The sequence below is a fragment of the Saccopteryx leptura genome, chromosome 3 (assembly GCF_036850995.1).
Source record: "Saccopteryx leptura isolate mSacLep1 chromosome 3, mSacLep1_pri_phased_curated, whole genome shotgun sequence".
In the NCBI taxonomy this organism is placed as follows: Eukaryota; Metazoa; Chordata; class Mammalia; order Chiroptera; family Emballonuridae; genus Saccopteryx; species Saccopteryx leptura.
Genome location: NC_089505.1, coordinates 70,054,741 through 70,080,082, shown reverse-complemented (window position 1 = coordinate 70,080,082; position 25,342 = coordinate 70,054,741). Strand labels below are relative to the sequence as shown.

The following is a 25,342-nucleotide window of genomic DNA, read 5'->3' as shown; positions in this document are numbered from 1 at the left end:
AGGCCCGTCTGGGCCACTTCCCATCTGCGCCTGCGCAGAAGCTGAAGCAGTGTCTTAATTTTTCTGTGCTGCTGCGTCCCGTGTCCCAGTGCAGTTAATTCCAAAGATGGACGGGATGGTTTTCAGATTCCGTGCTTTCTTGGGAGCAGTAAAGAGTTTGTGGTGCGGACGGAGAGGCTCCCGACTGGGGTGCGAAAGGGAGAGGTAGCGCGTGCGCTGGGCACGTTCCGGGGGGGCACAGGCCGGGCCTTGGCGCGCCCCCTCAGCCGGGCCGTTGGGTGCGTGCGCGGGGCGTGTAGGTTCGGGTTTGCGGTTCTCCACGTGCTTGGGTTTGGGGCGTGTATCGGTGAGCAGTAACGCGCAGGCGTGGTTTCGTCATCAGTGTGCACGCCTTCTGCCTGGCCGAGTTAAAGCAGAGCTAGGTATCAAGGGCAGGTGAGACCCGTGAAACGGAGGGCTGCGGGGGGCACAGGCCCGCAAAGCCTTTCCTGGTCTAAAGTGTCAGCCTCCTTCCAGCCCCCAGACTGCGCGTTCTCCTACGTGGTATTTTCTGAGTTCTTCTGGTGTCTCTCCCTGTGAGTCCGTTGACAGGATTGAGAGTGAAGGTTGGTGGGGGGCATCTTTTGTAAGGGTTGAATCCTGGTCATCAGAATTATTCATTTGTTAATCATTTCCCGAGGCTTCCTCTGAGCCAGGCCCCGTCTTGTTTTGTGAGACACGGGTGTATCGGCCCGATTGGGGAGATAGGAAAAGTAAAGCTTAAAGGGGAGGCATCGGAGAGGGGCTGCGGGAGGCCAGAGGTTACAGGTGCTGCTCACCAGGATCTGGGGGCCGGGGATGGGGGGACGGCACTTAATGAGCGGTCAGCTTGTGCCTCACACTGCTTGGCACTTCCCACGCACCATCCCATGTTCCTCATCTGGGAAGTGGGGATGACAATAATAGTACCTACTCGCAGGGTGTTTGTGAAGATAAATGAGTTCACATGGAAAGTGTTTTTTTGACCAAACAGTCAACTTCCATTATCTTCATCTCATTTAGTTCTCATAATCAAGGAAGGCTTCCTTTTCTCGGCCAGGCCCAAGTTTTCCTTTAAAGCAGGCAGTGAGGTGTGGGTTTCAGAAACTCAAGCAATTTACAGACCAAGTCAGTTCTCGGTGAGAACTTTTGGCAGTGTCTAGGAACACTTGGTGCTCACAAACAGGGGGCGAGGAGAAAGATGTGATTGGTATGTGGTAGGTAAAGGCCAGGGGTTCCACTAAACACTGTGCAGGAGAGCCCTCCCATAATAGAGTTATCCAGCTAAAAACAGTGATAGTGACAAGGTTGGGGAACCCTGGCCTAATGGTATTCTGCTGTACCTTGGTTTTCTATCCCAACACTAGTGTTCAAATCCAGATGTTTCTGTGTTTTAGTCTTCTGCTTTCAGAGTTTCTTTAAATATGTAAGCAGATCTCAGTGTGACTCACTTACTTTTGAGTGAGAAGTTAGTAAAAAGAAGGTTAACCTCAAATTGGGCATCAGTGAGGAAAAGAGGATGTGAAAACCAGCCTGGCCGAGTTACTAAGCCCTCAGTTGTATGACCTTGAGTAAGTAAGTGGCTTAACCTTTCTGGGCTTCAGAGTCCTCCTCTGTCCAGTCCTATCATGGCAATTGTTGGGAGGGCCAAATGAGTTAATATATGTAAAGAGTTGAGACCAGTGCCATGGGAGAGTGGGGGATGGGCAGTGTTTTGGTTTTTTATCTCAGTTATTTGGGGTGGCAATAATTGGCGGTGCTGAGAGCTGGTCCAGTTCTTCTTGTCCTTAGTGGCCACCTTCATCAGCCAGCTGGCACAGTTTGGGCACAGGTTTCTCATGGATGCTTTGCAGACATTTTGCTTTTCATTTGTGGCAACACAATATTTGAGGAGGAAAGACTATGTGTTGATGCCACAGGCTTCTGGAGAGGGCAGATGATCGTCTGCAGTTTCTCAGTTAGAGGTCAAGTTCCTCAGTCTGCCCCCGATGACTTTCTAGACTCATCTTTCACTATGGAGCCACCACAGTCCCCGCATTGGCCAACTAAATAACTTTCTGCAGGAGTCTGCACCTGCTGTCTCCGCCTCCTGTGAAGACTCCGGCCCTCACTCCTCCCCAACACACTGATTCCAGTGTGAATGTGGGACTCCAGCATCAGTGGGCACAAGGCCTGGTATGGAGCAGGCAGGGTGTTCAAGGCCCTGCCTGAGCTGCTCCTCGCTTACATCTCATCTCCTCTTGTTACCTGCACCCCACTGAACACAAAGCTTAGGCAGAAAGCTAGCTGTGGGATGTGGTGGGATAGAGGTGCCTGGTTCAGATCCGGGGACTACTGTCCTAGTTGTGTAACTGGACGAGTTACATTTCCTCACCCATAAGGTAGAGGTAATAATAGTATAGCCCTGATAAGGTTAGAGCAGCTGACCCCCAGAGGACTATTGACAGACAATTTTGGTTGTCACTGCTGGGTTGGGAGGTACTGGTATCCAGGAGATAGAGGCTAGGAATATTACTACATCTCTAACACACAGGACATCCCCCACAGCAAAGAATTAACCTTCCCAAAATGTCAGTGCTAAGGTTGAATGCTTGGACCTCTTGGGCCATAGTAAGTGCTCTGTAGGTGTTAGTTACCATTACCACTGCTACTTAAGCACACCAATCTCTCTGGTACCTCCATCTCTCTGCCAAATGCCCTCCCCCCACTTGGCATGGGGGATGAATACCTACTCACCCTTCAGTACCTAGCCAGAAGACCCCTCTTTGGGGAAGCCTTCCCTGACCTCTCCCACCCTTGTCCCCCAAGATATTCTCAACCTGGTAGTGGAAGGAAGGGAAGGCACCCACACATGTAAGCCAGGGAACAAATTGAGGCTCTTACACCTGACTGACTTTGGGCAGGTGATTTCTCTCTGTGCCTCTGTACCCTTATCTATGAGGTCAAAGGGTAGTTTTGAATATGAAATGAACCAGCACTGGGCAAATGTTTGATTAATGTCAGAACTCCTTTTGTATTATTAGTCAATGAAACCTAAAAGCTTAGCGTTGGTTCACATTGGGGGAAATTGCTAAATAATGTTTTAAAATAAGATTTGCTATGGAAAGAATAGGATCTAGCAAAATTATCACCAAGAGACTTAAGAAGAAAATGATGTTATGTGCTATTTATGTGAGAACCACATGTGCCAACTGAAGGTTCAGAAAGTGAGAAAGCTGAGGAGGGAGCAGAACCTGAAAGCAGAAGGAAGTAGAATTGGTGGTGGGAGGTGATGAAAAAAGAGCTGGTTACACTGGGGAACAAAATTTTTGTTGCATCCACAAAAACACTTGTTCTTACCTAATTTGAGTGTGCTGATCTCAAATCTGACATTAGTTTTTCTCTGTAAAATACAGGGTTTTTTTGCAATTCAAGATTTTAGATTTTCATCTTATAAAATTTTCAACGTTTAGTTTAACATGAAGTAGAATGTCTTCTTGGGCATCATCTTTGTGAAAATATAATTTATATAATGCAGTAAATACACTAATACACTAAAAGATATGATTGCATCAGAATTTGTCTAAAATTTTGAAATAGAACATATTAAAACATTGATTTTAATCATAAAATTTGCTCAAAACTTATTTAAATTCTGTTCAGGCAAAAATTTGCATTTATAGCTCTTGCGTTTGTGTACTTGTTGAGGACAGTCTCGTTTGATACTCCAGCAGTAGTCTGCTCATCACTAACAGTTCCAAGATTTTCAGGAAACTTATCAAGGTGACTGTTTAGGAAGTGAATCTTAACGCTCATGTTACATCTAATGTTGCGGAAAGCCAACAGCATCCTTTGAACCAGAAGTTCATACTTTTCTGCTTTATTGATGCCAAGGAAGTTCTTTGTAACTGCCACAAAGGACTGCTTTCTCCTCCTTATTCATCTTCCTGGCAAATTCTTCATCACGTATGAGGGTTCGAATTTAAGGTCCATCAAATACAGCTTCTTTTATCTTCTCAAAAGACAAAGCAAGAAAAGCAGAAATAATATGTTGAAAGCATTCACTTTCTCTAGTCAAAGCCTGAACAAACTGCTTTATTAAGCCAAGTTTGATGTGAAGTAGGGGAAAAATGACCCTGTCTCGATTAACTACAGGTTCATTCACAATATTTTGCATCTCTACTTCCAGAGCTTCACATTTCAGCCACTTCTTCTATGTCCAGTGTTTCTCCTGAGCTTGGCTGTCCCACAAACACAGCAAGGATACTTCGTGAAACCTCTCTGTTGTCCTAGCAGGAAATTTACCATTTTAAGATCCACACAAATGATCCAGTTATGCTTCTCATACTTCAGAAAGTTGAGGACAATTTTTATGTCATTATAATCTTCTCACAGATGAGTTGAATAACCAATTGGAACCACTGCATAAACATTAGCATTGTGTAGGAGAACACATTTCAGACTCCATTTAGAGCTGTCAAGAAATAGCCGCCATTCTGTTGGGCTGTAAGTGGTAACACCAAGCTGGCTGAGAAGACTACTGATATAATGACAGTAAACAAAGTGTATGTCTTCAGAAAAAAAGTCCACAAAAATTTGTTCAGGCTTCCTGAAATGGGATACTTTAGCTGACTGGTGAAGTACATTCTTTTCTTGAAGCCTGGAGGCTAATAACTCAGGTGCTTTCTTTGATAGGCCCAAATCTCTTACTAAGTCATTCCATTCAGGTTGGCTAAACTGCTGAGGAGTTAATGACTGCTTGGCATCAGAAGAAAACCCTTCAGATTCTACAACCATTTCCCCATGCATCTTATCAAAATACACTTGATCACCATGTTCACTTTCTTCATCCTTAGAAGAAATAAAACCATTGAAAACTGGAACCAGGAGTGTCTCGGAGTGTGGGATAGGTCGTATTGCTGAAGGAATATTAGGATATGCGATCATATGCCGTTTTTTCTTGATGATGCCCTTTGTGTGAATCAGACAGAAATAACAGTCACTGCATGGTTCACGCCAAACCATGGCAATACCAAAAGGCATTCCTTTACGTTTTCCTTTTGTCCAGTCACGAAGCATTTCCTCACAATTATGACACACAATATGAGGAGCCCAATTCTTGTCTTGATCGCCAAGGGGAACTTGAAAATAGGCAATATACGCACATGTCACAAATGATGAAATATTGCACTATTGACGTTGAAGTAACAGCCACATATATAACAGAAGGTGTCAGGACTATTCTTACATTTACGCCTACTCAAAGAAGCCATGATTCAATCTTAAGACAAAATAAGAGGGTATTTTTATCAAATAATAATTAAAAACAACTACAATTATGTAAAAGTGATGTTTGTAAAACATTAATTGCTTTGTGGTTATGTTTAATCCAAGAGTCCTTGCCCTTTATTTAACTCCAATTTAAAAACCAATGCATGCCATTAACTGTAACAAAAATAAATTAAAATTGCATGAAAACTAGAGCGTGCACGAAAAAACTGACTTCAGATTTGGAATCAGCAATGCAGAGATATATAGAAAAAGTTCTAAAATCTCATGCAACAGAAAATGGGGGGAAAAAATTGTTCCCCAGTGTTATCTATTGCCGCATCATAATGAGTCAGCCTGAAACGTAGCGTAATGTCTTTAAGTATTCGTTAACTCTCAAAGGTCATGTGTGTCAGGAGTGTTGGGAAGGGCTCAGCTGGGTGGTTGTAGTCCACATCTTTTACCCAGTGAGATGTTGCTAGAGCTTCAACAGTAAGGAGTGAATATGGCAGGAGCTGACTGGGCACTTTGCTCTCCTTATGCAATCTCTCCACAATAGCTCAGGCTTTCTTTCAGCATGGTGGCCTAAAGCTACATGGTGGCTGACAGCTTCAAAAGCAAGTATTTGTATAAACAAGGCAGAAGCCAAATGGCCTCTAATTATCTAGCCTCAAAAGCCACATAACATCAGTTCTTCCATACTCCATTCATTAAAACAGTCAGAAAAATTAAAGGTGTGGGGATATAGACACATCTCTTACTAGGACTAATGTCAATGTCACATTGTAAAAGGGACATGTTGGGTAAAAGACATTGTTGTGGGCATCTCTGGAAAAAATGTGGTCCATCACAAAAAGAGAGGAGGCACAACTGGGGGTGAGTGGGTGGGTGATGGAGCCCTCAGTGATAGGGGGAACTGAGGAGGACAATATGCTGAGGTGTTGGGAAAGTGGGCAGCCTGAGAACCACCCAGGAGGAGACATGTAGGAGGCTCGTTGGGCTTGGAGCTGAAGAGGCAGCTTTGGGACCATTGGGGTCCACAGAAAGAAAAGCAGTAGGAGATGATGAGTTTGCTGAGGGGGGAAGAGAGAAACATGGGAGCTGGGAAAGAGGAGGGAAGAATCAGAGGAGGTGGTATTGAGAGGTGGAGGGAAAGCCAGGAGGACAGGGCACTTTTGAGCCAACAGAGGAAGCTCAGAGTCCTTTGTGCTGGTGTATTAGTTTCCAATGCTGCCATGACTAAGTACCACAAACAGGGTGACTTAAAACAGCAGAGATTTATTCTCTCTCAGGTCTGGAGGCCAAAAGTCCAAAATCAAGGAGTGGCCAGGGTTGGTTCCTCCTGGGTGTTCTGAGGGAGAAACTATCATATTCTTCTCTTCTAACTTCTGGTGGTTGCTGGCAGTCCTCAACATTTCTTGGCTTGTTAGGCACATCACTTTATTTTATGCCTCCGTGGTTGCCTCCTCTCTGGGGCTTCACATGTTCTTATAAAGACACTCTTCATTGGATTTAGGGACCACCCTAATCTAGTATGACCGTATTTTGACCAAATATGTCTGTGAAGACCTTATTTTCAAATAAACCACATTCCAAAGACAGGAATTTGAGGATGGGGAATAATTCAACCCAATTAAACCAGATTTTAGGGTTTCTGGAGTAGGTCCCTGGTCATTTCTAGCCTCTCCCTCTCTCAGGTGGCCCCTTGGAGGTGATGATCCCAGAGAACCTGACAATGGAGCAGGTGGTGGGAAAGAACCCCCTGGTGGACCTGAGAGGCCAATACCAGCCACCTGACTGCCGGACACAGCACCACACAGCAGTAGTGATGCCCTATGGCAGGCAAGTCCAGCACCTGCAGCACCAGCTCTTCCACCTGTACCCCTTCCTGCAGCGCCAGCAACTGCACTATGCCATATACGTGCTGAACCAGGTGTGGCAGGAATGGGGTGGGGCAAGGGCAAGAGGGCAGAGTACTCTGAGCATGAGAATTGAAGATGTCGCTCTGAGCTGAGTGTATGGGTCAGAGAGTATCTGGGGGGCTGGATTTATGAGTCCAGAAGATCTTCAATTGGGAGAAATCAGAGTCAAGGGCTACAGGTTTAGTCTTGACTGGCTGAATTTGGGATCAGCCTGAATGGCTGTCTCCAGGAAAGACTTCATTTCACTGAATCTGGGCCTGAGGCCAGGGCTGGCCAGATTGGGCAATAAAGCTATGGGGTACATTAAAAGGGTTTGGGATCAATTAGATGCTTGTTTGAATTCTGGCCTTGTTCATTACTATGTGTGTGGTCTGAGTGTTGAACCAATCATCCATCCATCCATCCATCCATCCATCCACCCACCCATCCACCCAACCATCCATCCATCCATCCATCCATCCATCCACCCATCCCACTGTTACTCAGAATAACTATGTATAAACTTGGGGAACTTACCCTCTGTGCCAGGTTTTCTCATTCATCAGACAAGAATGATAACACCCACATCACTGGGTTTTGGGAAAAATTAATTGACTTAATGAGTGTATAGCAGTGACGCCAATGCCTGGCACATAGTAGGTGCTCAATAAGTGGTATGATGATGATGGTGATTTCGATGATGGCGATTATGGTTTCAATGGTGATGATTCTGGTAATGATGGTGATACTTAAGATGCTGCTGTTGATGGTGACAATGATGATAATGGTGGTGCATTGGTGGTAGTGAGGATGATTGTGTTCATGGTGGTGATGGTAACAGTGATGATGGAGGTGAGGGGATTATGTGCTGAAGATAATGCCGATAGTGATAATGATGCCAATAATGGACATGATGATAATAAGTGATGATGTAATGGTTAAGGTGATGGTGATAAAGAAGATGATGAAGATAGAACAAGAAGAGAAGAAGGAAAGGCAAAATTTATCATGTTCCTGGCCATCAGACATATTCATTGTCTAGTTGGAGCAGAAACATACAGAGACCCAGGTGGTCCCTAATCACTCCTAACCTCTGTTTACCTCAGATGGCCTCTTGAAGGTGATGATCCTTGAGAAACTTGAAGATGGCCTCGGAGGGAGAGCTGAGAGGCTGAAGCTACTGACTCTGCCTAGGATGGGGATGGGGCCCAAGAAAAGTTTCCCAAGGGAGGTAACCTTCGGATTGCACCTCCCTGGGTAAGTGTGCATTTTCCAGCTCCACAATGGGAATAAGAAGGGGTTCCAGGCACTTGAGAAGGTGAGAGAGGATGGGCCTGTTAGGTGGGATAACGCTGCTGTGTACTGGTGAGAACAGCACTGAGCATCTCTGTCCAGCCAGGTGAACAACACTGCCTTCAACCGGGGCAAACTCCGCAATGTGGGGTTCTGGGAGGCCATGCAAGAGGAGGACTGAGACTGTGACTTCTTCCACAATGTGAACCTACTTCCAGAAGATGACCGCAACCTCTACATCTGTGACAACTTCCCTACCCTTGTGTCCGTGGCCATTGACAAGTTCAACTATAAGTAGGTGGAGGGAGGGGGACTGTTGGCCAGGTCCTGCTCTTCCTGGGATCTTGCCCTGTCTGTACCGCCCAGACCCTGATCCCTGGAGAGGAGGGAAGGATCATGGGGCCTGGGAAGGACCTCGCAGACAGTGAAGAATCTTCCTCTTGGATATGGTGTCAAGTATAAGTGGAATTGGTTATTTTGAGGAAGTCAGGACACACTTAATAAAGTGGTAGGCAGACAGGTTATTAACTGAGGTCAGAGGATGGGAATGAGAGAGAGCAAGGACCATCAATGGGGTCACAAGATGGGAATGGATATGCCAGGGTCAAGTGAGGGACCATTTCAAGGGCCAGGGGAAAGGCTACCCTAGGATCAGGCAAGGGGACATCCTAGGGGTTACAGGAGAAGTTATCATAGGGGTAAGTGGAGAAGAGCTAACCTAGAAATTTACCTTAGAGGTCCTGACTAGAAAAGGGCCAGGGCCCATTACCTGAAATTTCTTGTGCTTCCAAGTCTCTCTGCCTCTCCAGGCTGCCCTATTGAGGCTACCTTGGAGGGGTATTTGCCCTGCGCCCAATTCACTACTTGAGGATAAACGGCTTCCCCAACACATACTGGGGCTGGGATTATGAGGATGAAGACATTGCTGCCAGGTGAGGGCCCTAATCCAGGGAGAATAGCACCGGGGGTGGCAGGTCCCTCCCTCCATGTGGGGGGAACACAGGCCACCCTGGCCTGAGAGGGTGGGCTCGGTATAGAGATACTACCAGAGGAGACAGGCATTGGGCCTCCCTGCTCTCTACCCTCTAAGGCTGAAACTAAGTGGGATGCTGCTCTCACACCCGCATCTGCTCTTTGGCCACTACCACGTGCTGGAGGAGGGGCTGGACCCCAGCCACAAGCAGAGTCGCCACAGGTGAGTCAGGGTTGGAACAGGGTTGCCAATCCTGGATCATCTCTGAGCTCTGGGCTTATATGTCTGTTGCACACACACCCCACCCCCTTCCCCACGAATCCTGGCTTCCTAGCCCAGATCCGATGCAAGTGGCAACATGATGGCACAAAGTCTCTAGGCTACAGGCTGCTCTCCAAGGAGCTGCAGCTCCTCTATACCAACCTCACTGTGGACATCAATGTCTCAGCCCCAGAAGTCCTAGCACCAAACTGAGGGGTATCTGTAGGCTGGAACGGAATGGAACCTGTGATATGGGCTGCTGGGAACCCCTCCCACCTCTTCCCTGGTTTATTAAAGGATTGTTTATTTTACCAGATTCTTCTGTCATCCCTAATCCTCACCTTTTCATTTCCATTCATTCATTCATTCATTCATTCATCCATCCATTCATTCAGGGGACCCTCTCAGGCTCACCACTTGCTGGTTTGCTCCACCCAGTTCCAAGTACTTAACACCCACCCACCTACTTCTCATGCAAACTCATGGGGTAGGCACTATTTATAATCTTCCTTTTGAAAACCAGGACAGATGAATTTGACTTGCCCCATTGATAGAGAATCTAGTACAGGAACCTGGTTCCTGGGCCTGTCCACTTAAAGATTATGCTGTTCTGCTTTTTATAACAAAAAAAGGGGTAGGAGGAAATAGTGAATAAAATGTGAGGAAGCTTGTATAAATTACTGCATGTCCACATGGTAGAATACCATGTAGTCTTTGAACAGCTGTCTTGTTTGAAAAGAACAAGAGGCACACACGTATGTCTATGAAAGAAGAGAGTCCCTGCATAGGTCTAATATATGATTATGAGCACAGAAATTAGTGTGCATGGGTAATAAATGCTGGCAGACTCTTGTAAAGGGCCAGAGAGTAAATATTTCTGGCTTGTAGGGTAACATGGTCTTTGCTTCAATGACTTAACTCTGCTACAGGGGCAAAAACACAGTCACAGAGAATAAGCAGATGAATATGAATGTATTCCAATAAAACTTTATTGAAAAAACAAATGGCAGACCAGATTTAGCTGATGGCCAGTTCGCTGACTCCCAATATGATGAGAAGCCTGTATAACCAGTTTATACACTGGTTACCTATGAGTCTCATCACTAATGGTGGAGGGGGAATGAAAATGAAGAGGAAAACTACAGAATGATGACCAGTATACATTTTACAGTCACATTTATGCATTTACCAAAGTGTACATTCTCTTGTCTATACACATAAATGAATAATTGTTGACTGTGCAACCTCAGGACATAAATATCAATGGGGATTAACTTTAATAAACAATTATATTACATTCTTCAAAAAACTGTATAATCTATCCACTCCTCCTGTTATACAGTTGGTTCTGTAGCAAACACTACAGAACTGAGAGTGTATTGACCTGATTGTATAAATATATGTATATGAATATACATACAGATACATAATATTGTTTGGCATTCAGTTTGCTGGCATTTTTAAATATTGAGCACATTAAATAGGATTATCATTAATATGATTTCCCACAATCTTTCCTATAAAGAATCTGGTAACAATCTGTCTTTTATCCTTTCTACAGAAACACTTTTCTCAATACATTAGCCAGAATTTCTCCCTCAGATGAATTTTATTGTTACGGGTAGTACAAATATGGACAACTCCACTTATTCTTAAATGTTCTTTTCCAAATCATTCCCTCACATAAAATGTGTAACTTTGTGCTATGCAATGCATAGAGTTTTTCTGAAGCATGAATTCTATAATGTGCAATTAAATCTGACTTTTAAGAGAGATTTTTCTTCAAGAAATTTGGAGAGTTTGTTTCATGTATGAATATGTGAATTTGTACTAGGTGACTGATTTCTAGGTAAAGCCTTTCACAGATCTAACTGCTTTTGTAAGATCTGCCTCTGGTATGAGTTGTTTGGTGTTTATTAAAATTTGATCTATTGTTGAAGACCTTCCCACATTTAGTATAATACATACATAGAGTCTCTCTCCTGTGTGAATTCAATGATGCTCTTTGAGTTGTGGTTTCTTACTGAAGGATTTCCCAAAGTCACAGCATTCATAAGGTTTTTCCCCAGTATGAATTTGATGATGTATACCGAGTTGTGACTTTGAAATGGAAGATTTCCCACAGCTGTGGCACTGATAAGGTTTCTCTCCTCTGAATTCTCTGATGTGTAATCAACTTTGACTTCTGGATGAAAGCATTCCCACATGCGTAACAGCCAAAAAGTTCTCTCTCTAGTGAGTCATCTGATGTGTATAGAAGTTTGACCTACCACTGAAAGCCTTCCCACATTCAGTGCATACATAGGTGTCACAAACTAGTGCAGCTAGTAATTCCATGTCCCGAGTGGGAACAGTATGGAATGAAGAAAATAGGCTTGAAGAAATAAAAGGATGGGTTCAGGATGGCCCTGTAAAGCTGATAGCAAAAACAGTGCACCCCAAAACTGCATCTTGCTTTATTTTATAGGGCAAAGTGGGCCATTAGCAAATCAATGAGATCTCTGATTACAATTTCCAAGGCAACCCAAGAATTTTACCAAGTGCAGAAAACCCCCACTAATACTTAACATCTTAAGCTTACACAAAACAGAGGATAGAAGAAACTTGCCTCAAGTCTTTTTGGGGAACATGGGGGGTAGGATGAGCAAATACAGCACCACAGCTTAACAGCCTTTTGCAAACTAATCAGACAAGTGAGGTGGGGGGTTGGGCAGACTGTCAGGTTACAGCCAATTCCACACACTTCTGTCCCCCCAAAATCTAAACTCTAAAAACTTTGTTGATTTTTCGGTCCCCAACATATCCCCCTTTTCTATTTTTTAACTTCAATTTGTGTGCTGTGATTTATACTCATCTGATTTCCCATGTTCCAGTTTGGAGGCAGACTGGAAAAATATAAACAACAAAATTAAAATAGCCAATGCTAACAGATACCAAAACAAGTGTCTTAATACAATGAAGGGATTAAAGCCTTTTAGATTATCAAGCAAATTCTTAGCTAATACAACGGGATCTAAAACAGAATCTTTGCAATTTTCAATGTCCTTAACATGTTAATATAATTTCACCAAGTCCATGTTGACACTATCACTGCTCCACATTATTTGTAAATGCAATCCAACCCCATTTCAGTCTGAGAACTGTCCCAAAGAGCAGTCACACACATTCAGGAGAAGTCCGCAAGGCATTGGAATTGTTGTCACATTTCCACACTTTGCAGCTAGTGTCCAAATCCCAATGACCACTGTTTCTACCTGGCAATGACTCAGGTAGACTGAAAGGGCCATCTGTAGCATGTATGGAGATAGAGCTTCTGTTTTCTTTAACATGAAGAGATGAAGCCCGGGGGCCTTTCCCTGGAGCTCTGCTGCCATGGGGTGGTGAGGAGAACCTTGGGATACATTATGCTGGGTAGTAGAGGTAAATTTGTAGCAGAAGTGGGCAAAAAGGAGAAAGGCTCTGACATATGTATTTAACAAGGCAGTGGATCCATGGCAAACGGGGAAGGAGATAAGACCATCAACACTCACAACAGAGATCTTCAAGGGCCAAGCAGAACCCGAATATTCAGGTAAGGCAGAGTAAGTGGCCCTCATGTCTATAAGAAATGAGATCAGCTTACCTGCTACTTGGAAGAAATACCCTAGGCTCATCCACGGTGATGTGAGATGGGGCCGATGGCCCTCGCTCTTCAGTGGCAAGTCCCAGCAGGCTGGGCAAGGTTAGGTCACAGGTGGCTGAAGTAGGGTTGGAAAAGCCCTTGGAGGAGTGAGGGGGCAGCCTACCTTCCAGTGTCCCTTTTTCCACAGCAAGGGCATGGCCCTGGCAGAGGCCAAAAAGCCAGGCAGGCTTTAGCCCAATTACCTTTCTTTCCACTCTTGAAGCAGGGCCCTGAAGGAGTCTTATGAGGCCCCTTAGGGGCGTATGCCAAGAGCTGGTATCTTGCCTGATCTCTTTGGGTTCTGCCTGCCCTTTCCTATTCCTCTCAGTCATTACAAACCTTAAAAGCCATGCTCAGAAGATCTCGCTGAGGGGTTTGAGGATCCTCCTTTGCCTATATAAACGTTTTCCATATATCTGGAGCTAACTGGAAAAAGACAGGACAGCATTATCAGCTGGATCAAATGAAGGAGGGTAAGAATTTACAGGAGAAAGAGGTTTGAAGTGTGCTAACTCTTACAGTTGGAGGGGCCCTGTACATCAACATTCAAAAAAAAATTTTTTAAGTAAAAAGTGATAAAGAAGATTTGTAGGAGTTCCAGGATATGACTCCCCCTTTTAAAAATTTTCTATAATTGACCTTTAAGCATTTGCTGGGCACACTTTATAATGCCTTGAACCTGAGGATTGTAAGGAAATACCTGTCCTTGGGTTAATTTCAAAAGTTTGAAAAAATATAGTAAATGCTTTTCCAAGTAACATTCCAACACTTTTAAAAACATTTCTACCCCCTTAATTAACAGGCAATCTAGAGAGCACATAAGGCTGAAAAAATCTAGTGTAACTTTCATTATCTTCCCATTGTAAAAAACTTAAACCTTTGTTAGGCAAAGCCACCCTGCCCAAGCCTTGAAAGCTTGCAGCTTGCAGCACCATGGTGACTGTTTCATGAGTGAGTAACTAATGTTGCTTAGCAATAACAGATGCATCAGCTCAACCAAATTAGTAAGTCTTTAGGATCCACATTCCATTTTATTTAAATTTAAATGAGCGCTCTTTACAAGTTCCAATTAAAAAAAATGTAGGGATGAAACCATTTTATTTTTTCAATATTAGAGCTGGCATTTCCAATTTTTGCATGCAGGAACTTAATTCAGACCTTAAAAACAGACAACATTAAACAAAGACTGAATACAAACAAGAATCAGGCAAACTAGACAAACCAGAGAGAAACCTGGGATTTCAGAGCACAACTCTATTAGAAAGATGTCTGCCTGATTTTAGGGCATTTTCTGAGGGGGACAAAAGAAGGAGACTAAACAAAATTCTTTTGAGAAAAATCTTGGGGCAGCCGCATGAAATTTTGTCTAGCCACATCCAAACAGGCATCCTCCCTCCAGTTTCCAGGCAAAGAATAGGAAAGAAACAAAATGATAGTTCATAGGATTGTAGCTAAAACATTAAAGAAAATCAGACAAGAAAAAGCCATAATTTTCCATAAGTCTTCTATCCATTCTCAAATTCCAATAGCTACTGCAACTGGCAGTTTAGATTGATTATGCTGAGATTTTTCTACCTCAATTTTAGCTGAGCTGCAAAACTTAGTTAATGGGGGCGGGGAAGGCTTTATTGTCAGTTTCTCTGAATCACCTGCCCTTCAGCAGTATACTTAAGATTTACAATCATTCACCCAATGTTTCCCTTTCCTACAGCATGGGTAGAGGTCCGGAGCCTTAAGAGCTGGCCACTCTTGAAAGGGAAGCTGAGACTGACATCCGGGGGGAGCAGGGTCTAAACCTCCACATTGGAAACAAGATCCATGGGCTGAAGTACTTCCCTGACCTTCCTTCTTTTGTTCTGCTTTTTATCAAAATATCCTGGAAGTCTCCCTTTAAGCACTGTGGCAATAGCCAGTCTTGCATATATGAAGTCCCAATATCAGCATATATTCTGATGTAATCCCCTATATCCCCAGCCGGATCAAAAGCTTGTTGGAGTGGGAATTTCCGAAGGTCTGAGACAAAGACTCTGGGAGCAACCTGATAATCATAAGAAAGCAACAGAGGCGCAAAAGTTAAAACAGCCACAGCTGCAACATTCTCATCTCGAGTCATCCTCAGACTCCAAAGTCTTCTCATATTTACATGTTTCTAGCTCATTCTGATCAAACAACATCTTCTCAAATAAAAACATTTGTACAAAAAGATAAAGGTCCCTCACTTTTGACCCTAACTGGACCATAATTTATTACTCCTGATTATGCTCTCCAAAACTCTACTCAAAAACTTTACTTACTTTGTGCCTTTGGGGAGTTCCGTCACCTGCCTTCAGTTTAGTTTTCCCTTTCTCAAGTCCCTGTTTTAGGCACCACTTGCCACGAACCAGCACAGCTAGTAATTCCAGGTCCCAAGTGGGAATGGTGCAGAATGAAGAAAATAGGCTTGAAGAAATAAAAGGATGGGTTCAGCAGGGCCCTGTAAAACTGATAGCAAAAACAGTGCACCCAAAAACTGCATCTTGCTTTATTTTATAGGGCAAAGTGGGCCATTAGCAAATCAATGAGATCTCTGATTACAGTCTCCAAGGCAACCCAAAAATTTTACCAAGTGCAGAAAACCCCCACCAATACTTAACATCTTAAGCTTACACAAAACAGAGGATAGAAGAAACTTGCCTCCAGTCTTTCTGGGGAACATGGGGGATAGTATAAATCCAGCGCCACAGCTTAACAGCCTTTTATAACCTAATCAGGAAGGCAAGGTGGGGGGTTGGGCAGACTGTCAGCTTATAGCCAATTCCCCACACCTCTGTCCCCCAAAAATCTAAACTCCAAAAACTCTGTTGGTTTTTCAGTCCCCGACACATAGGGTTTCTCTCTGGTGTGAATTCGCTGATGCTCTTTGAACTGTGACTTGGAAGTGAAGGCTTTCCCACACTCACTGCATTTGTAAGGCTTCTCTCTGGTGTGAATTCTCTGATGCCTGCTGAGTATTGACTTCTGGTTGAAGGCTTTTCCACACTCACTGCATTTGTAAGGCTTCTCTCCGGTGTGAATTCTCTGATGCATGCTGAGTATCGACTTATGATTGAAGGCTTTTCCACATTCACTGCATACGTGTCTTTCTCCGGTATGAATTTTCTGGTGTATATTGAGGTTTGACTTTTGGGTGAAGGTTTTTCCACAGTCATTACATTCATAAGGTTTTTCCCCAGTATGAATTCGATGATGTATATTGAGTTGTGGCTTTGAAATGAAAGATTTCCCACAGCTATGGCACTGATAAGGTTTCTCTCCTGTATGACTTCTTTGGTGCACAATTAGATGTGCCTTCCGGATGAAGGCCTGCCCACATTTGATACACATATAGGACTTCTCCCCTGAATGGATTCTCTGGTGCAAGATGAGTGTTGACTTCTGGGTAAAGGCCTTCCCACATGCACTGCATGCATACTGTCGCTCACCAGTATGAATTTTCTGATGTATAATGAGGGTCGAATTCTGGGAGAAGCCTTTCCCACATTCATGGCATTTATGGGGCTTCTTTCTAGAGTGAGTTTTTTGGTGTGTAATCAACTCTGACCTCTGAACAAAGACTTTTCCACATTCCTTACATATACAAGGTATGTCACCTGTATGATCTGTCAGATATTCATCAAATTTTGGTTGTGAGGTGAAGGCTTTTCCATGTTTGCTGCATTCCTGGCGGTTTTCTGCACTATTGAATCCCTGTTGCTTGAGGAGGTGTGATTCCTGGGTGAAGTCCTTCTCACATTCAGTACATTTATTTGGTTTCTCCTGAGTTTGAATTTGAGGTTGTGTGAGTGACTGTTTATGGCTGAGGACTTTTGTACATTGATTATCTATGAAGAAGTTCTCTCCTGTATGAGTACTCTTGCAGTTAGTATTGGAAGAGCTATGGGTGAATAGCTGACCAGATCCAACAATTTCCTCAAGGTCTTTTGTTGTATAGCTTTGATTTTGATGATTTACTTCTGGGTTAAGCTTCAAACATTTTGCAAATGGATGTTTATGAAGTCTTTCCTGTAAAGGCACAAGGTAAGGACTCAAATGAATGATCTTCCTAGGGTCCTTATATTCACAATCTTTGTCTTTATTCATTTTTTTCTTGTTGAGGAAAGCTCCATGATGTGAAGGTTTATTTAGACTTTGGTGATCTCTCTCTGTATGGTCAAGATCTTTCCACAGTTCTTCTAAAATGGAACACCAAGAACCATCTCTTGTGACCCTGTCCGCCATACCACTATGAAATGAAGCTTTTCCAGAAATGTCCTGTTGTGGCACTTTAAGACCAAACTTCATTTCTAGAAGGAGAAAAAGATAAAACAGACACGATGAGTTGTTAGAAAATGATAAGAGGAGAAATCATGGAGCTGAGAGTGAGCACAGTGAAATAGCTGAGTCATGTTGAGGAATCACATACCATTTCCCAAAGAGGCTGCACTATTTTACATCCCCACCAACAGTGCACAGTGGTTCCAATTTCTCCACATCCTCATCAACACTTATTATTTTGTTTTTTAATAGTAGATATTTTAATGGGGGTGACTTGATATTACACTGTGGTTTTGATTTGCATTTCCCTAATAATTAGTAATGCTGGGCATCTTTTCATATGATTGTTGGCTACTTGTGTATTATCTGGAGAAAGAGCTATTCAACTCCTTTACTTATTTTTAAAAATTTAATTTTTTACTCTTAAATAGCAAACATTTTAACCCAAACATTGGCTTTCATTTATTCTGAAGATCTTACAATCTGGGTTCCCGGTGTAGATTTAGAACGTGTTTAACTTTTCACTCAATTTAGATCATAAAACTCTTTCTGAACCGGATGATATTTAAATCACTGCTCAATATCGGAATTGTGCTGAAAAGCTTATCTGTAACTCTCCAACAAAGCTTTAAAATATTGCTTCAATAAATGTTCAATTTATTCCAAAATTCAAGCGTGTGTGTGTGTGTGTGTGTGTATATATATATATACACACACATATATATATATCTTTCCTCTATCCCCACTTTGTCCACTGCTTTAACTCAAATTGTTTCTTGGACCAGTGAAAACTGCTGTGCCCTTAAAATTGCTTCCCAATGTCACTGAACCTCTAAGGTGACACCATTTTCTCTGACTTTCAAAAGCAATCACTCTCTACACCCTCTATTTTGTTTTTTTAAATAGACATGATTAATGCCAAAAGGCTGACGATTTTAACATCTCATACTATTATCCACTCTATTTATAACCATTGTTCCTTTGAATTTAAACTATCTTTCTAAAATAACCTGACCAGGTTGTGGTACATTGTATAGAGCTTTGAACTTGGACACAGAGGACCCAGGTTTGAACTCCTAAGTCACCAGCTTGAGCATGAGCTCATCATGTTTGAGTGCGGGCTCACCAGCTTCAGTGAGGGGTCGCTGGCTTGAGTGTGGGATCATAGACATAACCCCATGGTTGCTGGCTTGAGCCCAAAGATCACTGGCTTGAGCAAGGGATTCCTTGCTCTGCTGTAGCCCTCGGACAAGGCACATATGAGATAGCAGTCAATGAACTAAGGTGCCACAACAAAGAATTGATGCTTCTCATCTCTCTCTGTTCCTGTCTGTCTGTTCCTATCCATCCCTCTTTCTGTCTCACTAAAAAATAAAATAAAATAAAATTAGAACAAAATATGCTTTTGTGCCTATCTTCAGAAATTCAATAATATTTCTATCCTGAATGGTTTTCTCACACTTCACACTTATACAATGAAAATTAAGTAGGAAGAGTACAAAATAATTGACAGACTATCTGCAGATAGTTGTCTGTATATATTATATATAATGTCTATGTAGTAAATATTAAATATACAAAAACAATGAAGTAGGGAATAAGTAACGAAACTATTCAGGTACATTTTTAAATTGAAAATATGTGGCCACTGATGATATTACTAAGTAGAATCTTGGCTGATCATAAATGTCAGGAATCCACAAATCCCATTAGGAAGAGACTAACCGAAGCACGACAAAATAGGGAGCTGCTCTATGGTGATACCACTGGGATTAAGAAAAAGGGTCAACTAAATTATAAATGCAAAAAAGAAAAAATGGTAGGATTTCTAAGATAATAAATTACAAGAATGAACTGGAAGAACTAAGAAAGAAGAATCTGACAACATGTACAAAGTGAGAAGAACTTCAGATTCCAATTTCTGATCTCTAAAAAATAAAAGGAAGTCATCCCATGAGACCTGTCTACCATGTAGCTAACCAAGGCCATAGAACACAGGGACAGGAAGGGTTGATATAGGGATCACCAGAAAAATACAGTGTGTCCGTAAAGTCATGGTGCACTTTTGACCGGTCACAGGAAAGCAACAAAAGACGACAGAAATGTGAAATCTGCACCAAATAAAAGGAAAACCCTCCCAGTTTCTGTAGGATGATGTGGCAGCATGTGCGCATGTGCAGATGATGATGTAACACCATGTGTACAGCAGAGCAGCCCACGGCCATGCCAGTCGAGATGTGGATGGTACAGAGGAAAGTTCAGTGTGTTCTGTGGCTCGCTAAATTCGAATCTGTGACCAAAGTAGAACGTGAATATCGGCGCGTTTGTAATGAAGCGCCACCACATAGGAATAACATTACTCGGTAGCATAAGTAGTTGAAGGAAACGGGCAGTTTGGTGGAGAAACCCTGTTCTGGTAGGCCATCAGTCAGTGACGGGTCTGTAGAGCAGCGGTTCTCAACCTGTGGGTTGCGACCCCGGCGGGGGTCGAACGACCAAAACACAGGGGTCGCCTAAAGCAATGAGAATACATAATGCATATCAGGTATTTATATGAAGTAGCCACCAAAATTATTTTTTGGTTTGGGGTCACCGCAACATGAGGAACTGTATTGTGGGGTCACGGCATTAGAAAGGTTGAGAACCACTGCTGTAGAGGCTATACGGGATAGCTACCTAAGGAGCCCTAAAAAATCTGTGCGTGAGCCCACATCGAACTGCACTGAATAGGTATGAAACTGGGAAAGTTTTCCTTTTATTTGGTGCGGATTTCACACATTTTTATCGTCTTTTGTTGCTTTCCTGTGACCGGTCAAAAGTACACCATGACATTACGGACATACTGTATATGAGGCCTAATTATGAGACTAGAAGGACCCTTTAAAGCAATTCCTATATGAAAGGATAACCAGAGGGAAGTATAGAGCCCTAAGCTGGAGACATAAAATTAGAAAAAAAAGAAGAAAGAAGATCCAGCATAGAAAAAAACAGTTAATTGTCAGGGGGCAAATATAAAGGAAAAAAGGCCCTGAACACTGGCATCCTAAACCAGGGATTGTGGGTTCAGGTAACACCTGGGGTACCAAAAGGAAAAAAAAAGGCTCTGAAAAAACTTCAGGGGATAAACATTACAACAGAAGAAATGTACACATGAAAGCCTGTCAGATAACAGACATGAGCTCCTCTAGCTATTTGGTTATGAGAAAAATAAAATTAAGACATGAAACAGCTCCTTTACCCATCACCTGGGCCATGACTGAGAAAGGTGTAAGTGAGAAGTGTTGGCAAGCCAAGGTATGCACGCACATGGGAGTCTAGACTGTGCAACCCATCTGAAGATCTGTATGATTTATTAGTCAATTTAAGTATACTTATATCCAGTGATCAGGCAATTCCATTCCAGAGTGTTCACTTCTAAGAAATTCTTATGCCAGCCCTTACGGGACATTTACAAGATAATTAGCTATAGAAACTGGGGGCAACCTAAGTATCCACCACTATGGGAATGGATTAAGTATGGTAGGTTAAGTAATGGTCCCCCCAAAGATATCCACAGCAATGGTAATAGTCACTCACCTCGATGTCTCTGATGTGAGAGTTCAGCCTCCCCTATCCATAGCTCCTTTTCTTTTTCCATCCTAAAAATGATCTCTGGGGTGGTGTGATACCCTGTTAATGAGAAAGGGTATCAGATTTAGATGTGGTCTTTGGCTTCAGACACCATTCAATGAAGCCTTGCAAAGGCTCAAAAGAAGAGTCAACATCTTTCACTAAGAACGAAATAATACTCAAAGATGCCCAAAGGAACAGCAACTTAGGAGAAACTAATTACAGACTACAGATGCATTACTGCACTCCATAAGGAGGCCCATCCAAGGTTCCCAGGGCATGTGTGCTCACCCACAGAGAAGAGGTGGCTGTAGATCTCCAGCATCACGTCCACGTACAGACGCCTCTGGGCAGGGCTAAGTTGCTGCCATTCCGCCCTACTAAAGTCCATGGTCACATCCTCAAATGACACAGATCCCTGTAACAACACACCCCAGTTCAGTGTGAACTGTCTTCATTGGTGGATAGGAAAAATACATGTAAAAACATGTTTTTAACACTATTTTTTAGATAGTATTAATGTTTCTTTTAAGGTCTCCTATTATAGAATGTTTTTGTCAAGTTGAGATTTTTAAACACTATTGAAATATATAATCTCACAACTTATTAGTTCACAATGGTAAAAAGCCATGAATTATACCTTTTTTAAATAGACCATCTCTGTACTTCGAGTATAAACCTATCACAGGACAATGATACACTAATTATTATTATGGCCACTCATGATTATTTTAAAACATACAACTTATCATGATATATAGTGAATAACTTGGAATTTCAGAAAATTCTGTGTACATTCCAAATTATTCCAAAATATTAACATCTGTGGACAATTTTTCAACACTGTTCTCTGGCATTTTTATTCATCTATTAAAATAGGAAATACTACCTAGCCCTTAAAAGGAAGTTCTTGCTCTAGGATCCTATCATACTATAAACTATGAAGTCAAGAGGGGAAACAAGCCAACCCAACAGAGCAGGTAAGTAGGAGTCAGGTGGCTACCAACCGAGAATAGGCAAAGGCCCAGCGGTAAATGAAGGATCTTAGCCTGTGATGAACAGGAGGGCATTACCATTTTCTTGCTTGTGGCTAGGGCTTCCCACCCACACCAGGGACTAAGTTTTCCTCTTCCTTTGGCCCAGTGATGACACACTCTCTAACAGAGCCACCTTCATTGACCACTTCAGTTTCCTCCACAACACAGAAAGTCTGTGACTATGAGTTGACATCAGCCTCCTGTGATCCACTCTCAGCAGGAGGATCCAGAATGTCTCAGGCCTAGGGAGTCCAGAATCTGCTATTTCCTGAATCTTTCCACAACTGTCCCTCAGGCTGCTTCTGCTTACCTCACGTGATCCATCCTGCTCCTGTGGACCCAGGACCTGGGACCTCTGGGACAAATTCACATCAGCAGGCATGTCCTCTCTGGGCTTCAACTCTTGGTCTCTCTTGCAGACAACTCCACTTTTCCCAGGAGCCTGAGGCTATGTGGGCATCTCAGGGTCCAATCAGAGCTGCAGGGGAAAGTTGGGCTGAGCTGTGAAGGGAGAACCTATAGCCTCAAAGATGTGGCCTGATCCAGGGGCTCTGAAGAAAACACCAAGAAGCCCTGGAAAAGCAATGAGCACATGGTCACTCATCTAACATTTGCTCCACACAAATATTTCTGGGGGCCCGTAGGCGATGGTCACTGTGAAATAAGCTAACTTCAGAAAACTACAACCTAGTTATTAATCAGTGAAAAGTAAAAAAAAGACCATAACTTTGGACTGAACTCAATGAAGGTTTAATTGCAGCTCTGCCACCTTTTAGCAGTGAGAATATGAAGCTATTACTTTGGTTGTAGTTTCCAAAATGAGGAGAAAGGTGTTTTTCACAGGCACTGGGTAACTTACATGACATGAGGCTTATTAAGCCCTCAGCACCTGCCTGGCATGTGGTCAACACTGAATAAAAATCAGGAAGTTGCAAATCAGCTATCAGGCACCTTGTTTAATTTTCACACAGCACCAACAGCTAAAGGGTATAATCATTATTGTTTTCTTATTTTTAATTGAATTTGTGGGGTGGCATTGATTAATAAAGTTATATAGGTTTCAGGTGTACAATTCTATTAACACATCATCTATATGTTGTATCATGTGTTCACCATCTAAGTAAAGTCTCCTTTCATCACCATTTATCTTTTTACCTCCCTTGACCCTATATTCATTATCTATATTTTATAGATGAGGAAACTGAGACTGAATGCGGTTACATAATTCACCTCACGGCCACTCGGGCTGCAAAGGGACCCAGTCCCACCTACTAAGGCCCCTTAAAATGCACCTCAACTGAGCAAGTTTCATGGGCCAACAATATAAAATCTCACATCAAAGTACACTTGGAAATTAAGTTACAAATAGGTATATACACACAGAAAATGCACAGAGCGAAAACTAACGAGCCGATCTTCCAACTTCAATTCGAAAGTCCCACTTTCCTCACAGTCCCCACCGCTATGAGCCTCATCACTACCCCACAAACCTTCCATCACTTTTCCCGCACATCCGGCATTACTAGTCCACCATTTGTCCTCCAAACCCCACATCCCTCACACCAAGTGGATTTTACCTTATTAACCCCTAACTCTTGATTTTCCAAATCGCCTCAGGGTCGCGCCTGCGACAAAGGTTTAGAAACAGTTGATTTCATAAACAAAATGGCCGATCGGAGCCACTTCCTGTTTGAATGACTGTGCGCATGCTCACTGGAACCTTTGAAGCCACTTCCTGCCAATAGTTAGCATGGCGTAAAACAGTGATTCTATCTCGCGGTTCGTTTTCTTACAGAAACTGTAAGGCGAACAACATGGCTGCGCCCATAATCATGACTTTGGAGGCCGACATTTTAAAATAACTTTTATTCCGTACAGTCAGGGATTGCATTTGCAGTCTCACAGGGTGAAAACTTGGGGTTGTCCCACGTTGGCAGGAGACCTATTAAATACCGGTGTATATCTATTTGTCGGAGAGACTGGCATTGTATATTATGAAATATACCTTTTCTAATGTATTTTAACACTGATTTAAAGCCCCACTCACAAAATCCTCATATCCAGCCCCTTTTCCTTCCCAGGACTCACTCTGCAGAGACACTAATGGGAACGTGTTCAGAATCCAAAGGGTGTTGAGCTGGCAGAACTCTCCATCATCAGATTCCACTCACCAAGGAAGGGGGTTGCTGCCAATCTCACAGACCAAACACAGGGATTGGCCCTTACTCCAGTGCCCTGCAGGTGAGAGATGAAAATGGTGGAGACAAAGAAAATGGTAGACAGCTTCATGAAGATTCTGGAGCTGACTGCATAGGTTAGAAGCCAGATGCAAGTTTGGACAAGTAAGTCAACCTCTCTGTACTTCAATATCCTATTTCCTAAGGTTGTGAGGATTGGATAGTTAAATAAATGATGACATGCAAAAATGTTTAAAACAGTGCTGTTATATACTGAGAATGAGCAGTTACATGAGAATAATAATATTCTATTTCATCCATTCAACAAATATTTATTAGGTTTCTATGATTTACTCCAGAAAAAATATTGTTTAAGGTCAATGTGTGCAAAAGTGTTACAAGATTTCAACATTCCTCAAAAACCATTAGTGTTAGGTTTGGGTCGACTAGCCAAGGTTGAACTTTGGGTCCCATAACTCTTCACCTGATCAATGTCTTACTGCTGCCCGACATTCTGCCAGCTAGTGACCCCTCCTTCACTTACTGAACATTCTGTTACCTGGCCATTAATCATTACCCTCTCCCCTTGTTTAACCCTTCCATTGTTTAACTGCCACAGGTAACAGAAGTTTCCCCCTGCAGCGAGAAAAATAGCCAAACTCAGTCCTATTTAGTCTGAGGTTTTTCATCCTCTTGCTGAAGAAGCCACTAGGTTTCAGCCTGTATGTTCGCAGATGCATAAATTTCTTATGAAACCCATCAGGCCTTGTGTATCCCTCCTTTGGTGATTTAACAATTAGAAAATCGTTTGATGTTCAGTTTGTTCCCTTTTTTAATCATCATGACATCATTCTTATTGATTTTATTACAAT

The 25,342-nt window shown here is 42.7% G+C and overlaps 1 protein-coding gene and 1 long non-coding RNA gene across 6 annotated transcripts; one reads left to right on the top strand and one right to left on the bottom strand.

Moving 5' to 3' along the window:
* Positions 1-399: 399 nt before the first annotated feature.
* On the top strand, positions 400-10,004 carry LOC136399299 (uncharacterized). Of its 4 annotated transcripts, XR_010750124.1 has the most exons (6): positions 400-605; positions 8,273-8,423; positions 8,562-8,753; positions 9,269-9,391; positions 9,550-9,654; positions 9,767-10,004. It is a non-coding gene; the product is annotated as an uncharacterized lncRNA (long non-coding RNA). The 4 variants fall into 4 exon arrangements; XR_010750125.1 differs by having other exon boundaries at positions 400-575; positions 8,273-8,753; XR_010750126.1 differs by having other exon boundaries at positions 8,273-8,753; positions 9,772-10,004.
* Positions 10,005-13,610: 3,606 nt separating this feature from the next.
* On the bottom strand, positions 13,611-23,977 carry ZNF175 (zinc finger protein 175). Of its 2 annotated transcripts, none has more exons than XM_066374251.1 (5): positions 23,871-23,977; positions 22,604-22,866; positions 21,548-21,674; positions 21,224-21,316; positions 13,611-17,676 (listed from the first exon to the last, which is right to left on the bottom strand). In XM_066374251.1, exons 2-5 carry the CDS (start codon positions 22,673-22,675, stop codon positions 16,139-16,141), a joined length of 1,830 nt encoding a protein of 609 aa, XP_066230348.1. In that variant the 5' UTR covers positions 22,676-22,866; positions 23,871-23,977; the 3' UTR covers positions 13,611-16,138. The 2 variants fall into 2 exon arrangements, with proteins under 2 accessions (XP_066230348.1, XP_066230349.1); XM_066374252.1 differs by having other exon boundaries at positions 22,604-22,771; positions 23,871-23,954.
* Between the last annotated feature and the right edge of the window lie 1,365 nt (positions 23,978-25,342).